This window comes from Hibiscus syriacus, unplaced genomic scaffold (assembly GCF_006381635.1).
Source record: "Hibiscus syriacus cultivar Baekdansim isolate YM2019G1 unplaced genomic scaffold, ASM638163v2 tig00110556_pilon, whole genome shotgun sequence".
Taxonomy (NCBI): domain Eukaryota; kingdom Viridiplantae; phylum Streptophyta; class Magnoliopsida; order Malvales; family Malvaceae; genus Hibiscus; species Hibiscus syriacus.
In genome coordinates, this window is record NW_024062779.1 from 3,915,229 (window position 1) to 3,923,241 (window position 8,013).

At 33.6% G+C, this 8,013-nt stretch overlaps 1 protein-coding gene across 2 annotated transcripts; it reads left to right on the forward strand.

Annotated features, from left to right (window-relative positions):
• Nucleotides 1-4,154: 4,154 nt before the first annotated feature.
• On the forward strand, nucleotides 4,155-6,683 carry LOC120131369 (chaperone protein DnaJ-like). 2 transcript variants are annotated; one of them, XM_039148379.1, is made up of 7 exons: nucleotides 4,155-4,502; nucleotides 4,742-4,835; nucleotides 5,079-5,146; nucleotides 5,314-5,370; nucleotides 5,458-5,670; nucleotides 6,189-6,336; nucleotides 6,422-6,683. In XM_039148379.1, the coding sequence occupies exons 1-7, from the start codon at nucleotides 4,398-4,400 to the stop codon at nucleotides 6,526-6,528; spliced, it is 792 nt and encodes a 263-aa protein (XP_039004310.1). In that variant the 5' UTR covers nucleotides 4,155-4,397; the 3' UTR covers nucleotides 6,529-6,683. The 2 variants fall into 2 exon arrangements, with proteins under 2 accessions (XP_039004310.1, XP_039004309.1); XM_039148378.1 differs by having other exon boundaries at nucleotides 4,156-4,502; nucleotides 6,374-6,683.
• Nucleotides 6,684-8,013: the final 1,330 nt, after the last annotated feature.

An 8,013-nucleotide genomic window follows, 5' to 3' on the forward strand; every position in this document is an offset into this window, starting at 1 on the left:
TCCCTTCCTCTTCCACTTCCTCACGTCTTCTCTTCCCACCGCTTTTGATCACTCTCATCTTCAACACTGACCTGAAATTCAGGACCCAAAAAAAAGTCAACGTCAGCCAAAAGATTATACCAAAAATCAAAAACACCCACATCACGGCTGTTTTGGTTTCTTGTCTTTTCTTATTACCTGGATATCCGACTTGGACAGCCCCGGAACATCCAAGTAGAAAATGATTACCCCGGGAGTGTCTAAAATGTTTGCTGATATGCTACTGAATCCTCTGTTCTCGTTCTCAGTCACGACTGTCTTGAGTCCGTGAAGGGAACGTTAATTTTTCAAGTGTTCCGGGGAAATTAAACCAATGAACGACTATTATTGTAAAATAGACGGCTGCAAAAATGAGCGTCAACACTAATTAAAAATATTAAATAAAATAATTAAATAGAACAATAATCATATCGTGAGAATTCACTATCTTAGAAAAGAATTCGTCTCAATATGTGTAATTACTACAATAATCGAATATCCCCAAAGTTAAAATAACTTTCCAAATCTAGTATACCCGAAAGATGGAATGAACTTAATATTATTACTCTTCTCAAAACTTAAAGCGACATCCAAATAGGTTTATAAAACAAGGAAGAGTGTTTCTAAAATGAACTTGATAGTATTGCTCTTCTCAATATTTACCCTCAAAGTTTTTATATACTAGATTATATGTATTGTGTAATTTGAATGTAAAAATTTAAATAATTTTATTAAAAATGAATAAACATTATTAACTGCTGTTAAAAATTAAAAATTAATGAATAGTAATTCATTTGATCACTCAATTGTAATTAAAATTTTATTTTAATATTTTTTATATTTTTAAACAATTAATTTTAAAAGGTAATAATTTTTTTAAAAATATATGAAATTTATAATTTTTAAAATTATAAAATATTTATTATCATCATCATCATCATTTTGTAAAAGAAATACTAGTTATAAAACTTTTATAAAATTATTCATATTTTAAAATACTTACCCTCAAAGTTTTCATATACTAGATTATACGTATTGTGTAATTTTAATGCAAAAATCAAAATAATTTTATTAAAAATAAATAAATATTATTAACTGTTGTTAAAAAATAAAAATTAATGAATAATAATTCATTTAATCCTTTAATTGTAATTAAAAGTTTATTTTAATAATTTTATATGTTTAAACAATTAATTTTAAAAGAAAATAATTTTTTTTCAAAATATATGAAATTTATAATTTTTAAAATTATAAAAAAAATATTATTATAAAAAATAAACTTGTGACACTAAAATACTAATAAACTCAACCAATACACAAATTATCCACTTCATTAAAACCCCAGTCAGTTCACAACCTGGAACCGTGCGGTGTGGGGGTGTCTGCACAATTAAAAATGCTGACGTTTTTACACAAATGTCACTATAATAGAAATTAATGACGTATTTGGCACCAATTTAAAAATATTTACAAAATTAACACCCGAGTTTTTTACACATTTGGTAAGACGCGCCCTCAGGAGCGCGCCTTCGACCACGTGGCGTAAAGCGCAGTGCAAGGGTGCGCCTTCTTGCAAAAGGTGTTAGATCGGGAAATATAGTCTGAACAGTGCCTGACAGGGAAATATATAAGGTTAGGGTAATATTTCGGGAAATATGCCTAGGCCGAGAGACTAAGCAATAGGGAGGGCCCACCACATCACGTCTAAGAAGATCCTGCAAAGGAGGAGACGGGGAAACAATTTTAGTCTGGAAATTCAGAGGCGAGTATAGTTTAGCAATTCCATCAGCTAGTTTATTTGTTTCCCAAGTGATCTCTGTCACCCAACACAGTTGGCGAATTTTGTGAATTGAAGGCACCAACGCATGAGGATTTGTCGAGCAATTAGGATCAGTAACAAGATTGACGACATCTGCACTGTCTGATTAGATCAAGAGTAGTTCGAAGCCATGATCCCAAGCAATTGTCAAACCAATGAAAATAGCCCATATTTTCATTTTTAATAATACCAACGATTTTTATTAAGAAAAAGTTAATCAAGTCATATCAATTTCTATTTTTAAGTAAATTAATCTCAATTGTCTAAACCAGTAGAATTGTTTTATCAACGGCGCTTCGAGAGAGAAAATCCGTAAAATTCAATTGATTCAAAATTTTATCATTTATACACTTTTTATAATTAATGAAATGGTCCCAAACTTGCAATATCACCCCATTAATCGAAATGAACCGTTCTTTTATTTGGAAATTTTTCGATAAAATAATATAATATTTGATTTCTATTCGTTATTTAAAATCGTGGGCGATGCAGACAAAGACATAATAAGGGTCTGATACATTATATGCATTTTAGAATGCTATTGGAAAATAATAATAATAATAATAATAATGGGAATGACGTGGGAAAATATATCCCTAGTGTAGCATTAGCACATGCACATGCACATGGAAAGTGCTAGTGGTTGAATCCCACTCCATAATCTCTCTGATACTTTGGAACACACCGGAAACTTTGACTCACTGCTGTTACATATTTTCAATTAATGGAACGATACTAATACTATAAATTATATTAAAATACAGAACCATAATGTATTAGTATTCGTAATATATAAGATAAATAATTGAAGTGCATGCACTTGCGTAGATGAATATCACCAAAATAAACACAACTATCTATTTCTTTAATATATAAAAAGCCTATCAGATAAAACTTTGAATCCATGATTAATCGTTCAATGATCTTTATGGGGGTTTTCTTTCCCTTGTTATGGAGATCTTCATTATTATTTTTTTAAATGCAGATCCATGCAAATTGCGGGAGAAAGAGACGATGATGACGATGATAGTGTGGTGACTTTGATTGATTGGTTCTACAATGTTAGGGAAAGAGAAGGCACGTGGTTTGGACAGATTCCAAACCAAATTCACGTGGGCATTTCTAACCTAATCCATAAATTCGGAGTTTGGACCACAGTACTTTCGAGACTGTTTTCTTGGAACAACAAACCTCTTTTTTGGGGTACAAGCTGCTTTAATCCCATCCAGACCAAGAACGAGATTCCGTCTAAGAGGCCTCATTAATTGAGTTCGTGGATTTGAAATGTGTTGGTTAACTAGACGTAATCTCATCCAATTATATATTATCTTATTCGATCATCTTTTTTTGTAGTGATCAAAAGGATGCGTATACATTAAGTGAGTAATAAAAGGGTGAGTTTGGCGTAACTTTTGAGAATTGACTTTTAAAATTATTGTAAAAATAAATTTTTAAAAGTGTCATATAAAAGTGTAGTTTAAAATTTAATTATTTGAGAATGCATATACTAATAAAACAATTTGATTATCTTTTTAAATTAACTAGATTACCTAGTTATATGCATATACTAAATTAACTTATTGTTCGCACGCTGAGAATGCAAAGTTAATCGCAACGCTTAGACCAGAGATTACTTTTAACAAAGGCGTAAAACTTGATTTATTGTTAGTTCAAATTGATTTTAATTCTAATAAAACAATTTGATTATCTTTTTAAATAGTGATAAGATGCATGCATATATATTGACCATGTGATTAAATTAAATGTGTCTGTATTCCAAATTATTATAATTATATATAATGTGGTTATATACATCAGGCACATGCATAATATATCTTTGGATTGTTCATAATAAAAAGGTGAACCAAATTTCAATCAAGTTGTGAGAGAATAATGAACACTCAAGTTAAACCACTTGCCAAAAAGACTCGATCATCCTACCTCCATAGGTGGGCCCCTTCAACTGGATCAAGTTGAACCGACTTTGAATTTTTTTATTAAAATAATGTCATGAAAGACTCCATTTAGAAAAAAAGAAAGTTTAGGTAAAGAAAATTGCTTTCTTTATCTTCAATTTAAAATCATACAAATAAAATTTAATTAACGCATAACATCTACAAGAAATTGAAGGCAAATAGGCAAAATATCCCAGTCCTTCAAATCAATCATCACCATCCATTCTATTAAAAAAAATCATCACCGTCCATTGGCCTCCACCTTATCTATTTTATTCCTCGTATCACTGTTTTATTACTTTGCACACACACAAACAAAAGAACAAACAGATTCATGTATAAATAACCGGTTTCTGGATAGCTACCGTTGTTCGCAGAGAGTCTCTTGCCTTCCTTTCCCTCTGTTATTCTTTTTTCCCCTTTTGTCTTTTACCATCTTTCCCTTCACGGAAACGCGTACTGAGATTCCGTGTTGCAGTTCCCACAAAGATATAGTTCTAAGCTAGGTTTCTGGTTTAGGGTTTTGCTGTTGGTCAATTTAATTTGTCGACAAGACAAGGAATTTTTGGTGCTGGGTTTGTGTTTTCGGGTTGTTTATTGAAGAAATGGCAAGTGGAGGAGCGAAGAACAATGATTTCTATGCTGTTCTGGGGTTGAATAAAGAATGCACTCAAGCAGAGCTCAGGACTGCTTATAAGAAACTTGCACTGGTTAGAGTTTTAGCATTTGATTTGAATTGTTTATTTCGTGGTGTTAATAATCTGTACTTGAACCGATACTGAGTTCAGTCTTGTTTTGGCTTTTGGCTGTATAACAATATCCAACCCTTCCTGTGAAAATTCTGGGCTTTCTATAAATGAACCAACTTTTCGGGGAATTATATGCTTGCAATGAATTTCTTTGTTGTAAAAAGCAAAGTTTGAATTTGGTGTTTGTCTGATGGATACAGAGATGGCACCCTGATCGTTGCTCTGCATCGGCAAATTCCAAGTTCGTGGAAGAAGCCAAGAAGGAATTCCAGGCCATTCAACAGGCCTATTCTGGTAATTTTATCTTTCTACATACTCCCTCTATCCAAAATTTTCTTTTTAAAAAAAAATATATTTTAGATATATTTTTTAATCAAATATAAAATATAAATTACAGAATGGAGGTAGTATTATTTTACCATTGTATTCCTCGATTCAATTGTAATTTACACTTTTATACTCATAAAAGTTGAGATTTCATTTGTTTTCCATTTTCTCCCTCTTTAAAATAATTTAAGTGGGAATTATTTTCTACAGTTCTGTCTGACGCAAACAAGAGGTTCTTGTACGACGTAGGAGTTTACGACAGTGACGACGACGAAAATGTAACTTCGCTTTGCAGTTCTCCACATCTTTTTTATTTTATTTTTTATTCTTCATACATATAATATTAATTTCAAGTAGATTTAGGTCAGGGTTAAGCATGTAAAATGAGTAAATATTTATTTTCATGGATTTTTTTGGAAATATTCATGGAATGGTTTGATTTCAGGGAATGGGGACCTTTTTGAACGAAATGACTGAGATGATGATGCAGACAAAACCTAGTGTAAGCCTAGTTTCTGGATTCATATACTAGTGGGATTTGAAATAGGGTATACATTTGATACAAACGTGTGTTTTAATTAATGTATAGGAAAAGGGAGAAGAAAGCTTAGAGGAATTACAAGAATTGTTTGAAGAAATGTTCCAAGCTGACACTGATTCATACGAGTCCATTACTCCTTGTACTGCTTCATCTTCGTTTGGGTCTTACGGTCAGGGTTCCAAGCGGAGTTCCTCCAAAAGCAGTTCGGCGGAGACCATCCCGGAAAGCTTCGATGCACAACTTAATGGTTTCTGTCTCGGGGTAAGTCGGATCTCCTATCTCTCCAATATAACTAATATAATGTCCGAACAACACAGGTAATGCATGGAAAAATGGTCTTACAGAATACTTGTGTCCTCTGTTTTTGTGTTAAGAAACAGGGTTAATTGTGATTTGATTGATAGGGGCTCATTAGTCATTAGCTTTCCTTTTTTGAACTAGCTTGTTATGTAGCATCTGGTCCAGTCATTTTTAGTTATTTTTTTGTCAACTTTTGTGTCAAGGCATCATGTGTCATAAAATAGCATTACACCATCGAAGGAGCACAACATTGGACTAGGTTATATGCGATGCGGAGGTGAGACGGGTAAATTCTTTTGTCTGTTTATTTCGGTATTAACACATGTCGTCTAATGTATAGATCGAAACCTTAAGTATTCATTTAAACAAAATATTTGGCCGATGCATTTGACATGCTAGTTATATTGTTTTTTCCAACAACATTTCAAATGTAAAATTCTCATGAAAGCCTTTTTTCCCTATTGATGTTTTCAAGACAGAGAGACCAGAAGCAAGGTATCAGGCAACTGAGAAGAGCCATAGGAGGGACACCCGAAGGAACCGACCGTAGTAGACGTAGGGACGGCCGGAAGCAAAAGGTTTCGTGTGGCCATGATTTTTCTTCCAACGACTACGGCATTCTTCTTGGTAACACCGGTTTATTCATTAACTTAATTCAATTTCAACCTTACCATTTTGGTCCACTTAAACACATTAACATCCTGTGGCCAAGATGGTGGCAGACTGATTGTCAGGAAACAGACAACACCGATCGAAGCCAAAACTGTCGGTTCGGCTGTTTTCAGTCGAGGGTTGCGAAGAAACGAGGGAAACTACTAGAGCTTGATATTACTTGTTTAGCTGTGATTCACCATGTCGACGAATCCTTGTATTCGTTGCTTTCTTATACTCTCTTATTTTTTCCATGTTTAGGACCCTGTAATCCATTTTTAGCACGTGTTAAAATATTACTTACCGGAATAATTTGTGTATTATTCTTTGTGGATGCTTTATTTTCCATTTTTGCATTTTTTATTAATAATTTACTTTTATCTCGTTTTTCATGGTAATTTACTTTTATTTTTAAACTTTTGCAAATTCATTTATTTAACATAATATCATGAGTTTCCCCCTAATCATAAAGTCTTTCTCACAATGGTGAGACAACACTCCGCAAAATATTTTTGCGTAAAGCAACAACATTAGGAGAGTCTATAATTGAATATTATCGTTATGAATTTAACATTTTTAATATTACGAATATTCTATCCAGTTATCTGAGTTCATTTCACTTAATGTTATGTTATATACCATTATCATACAATTAGAAGTAATTTAATTAGAGGCGACGATGGACCCTAACGAGAAGCTACCTTACAAGTTGCATAAAACATTCCCCACAAGGGTCTACATTTTCTCTATCAGTTTCCACTTGCCCTGCAACTTGGCAGCTTGCATGGTTTTTTATTCATCATCATCTGAAGATACTATTTTTTATCCATATTATTTTTATCCATATTATTGTTATTAATATTATTATTATTATTATTATTATTATTATTATTATTATTATTATTATTATTATTAATTTATATTAAATATATTAAATACATAATAATATTTACAGGCCCAATTACAACTGGACTGGTCCAGTTACAAACCAACCAGAACCGGTCCAAAACTAACTAGAAACCCTAAATGTTTAGGTTTCCAGTTAGGGTTTCCTAACCCTAATCATCCTCAGCCGCCTCATCACAACCGTTGGATCTGGCACGATCCAACGGTCCACATGGTTCCAGAGAAAACCCTAGGGTTTGATACCCTAGGGCCACGCCGCCGCCGCCGCTGCTGCTTCCAGAAGACTCCGCCGCTGCCACGTCCAAACCGAGGACTCCAGAAGACAGAATACCAACCGTCCACGCCATGGCTACTCAGTGAGTCACCACTGGTAGTCCGGTGACTCACCGAGAGCCCCTCTTCGGACCGGTCCGAGACGAACACCGGTGGTGGCTATAAAAGCCACCACCCACCTGAAAAAAAAAAAGACAGAGACAGAGACAGAGACAGAACTGGAAAAAAAAAACAGAGAAAAGAAAAAAACAAACTAATACCAACGATCTCAGTAGCAGCAAAGAACCAGAAGGAAAAAAGAAAAAGAAAAAGGAAGAAGAGACTTACCGAGGAAGCTCCGACTACCAGATCTCACCGGAACCTTCGAAACAACGAAGGTACTTTTGTAGATTTGCTCCGATTGGGAGCCTTTTAGGAAGAAATAACACCGGAACCGTCCTTAGGACGGTCCGATCTATATATTAGTGTAAAGAA

Bases quoted from the DNA above. Each gene is read 5' to 3' on its own strand.
- LOC120131369 (XM_039148378.1), top strand. From the start codon at position 4,398: ATGGCAAGTGGAGGAGCGAAGAACAATGATTTCTATGCTGTTCTGGGG. The intron at 4,503-4,741 runs GTTAGAGTTTTA...TGATGGATACAG, and splicing joins CTTATAAGAAACTTGCACTG to AGATGGCACCCTGATCGTTG. The intron at 5,371-5,457 runs GTAAGCCTAGTT...ATTAATGTATAG, and splicing joins TGATGCAGACAAAACCTAGT to GAAAAGGGAGAAGAAAGCTT.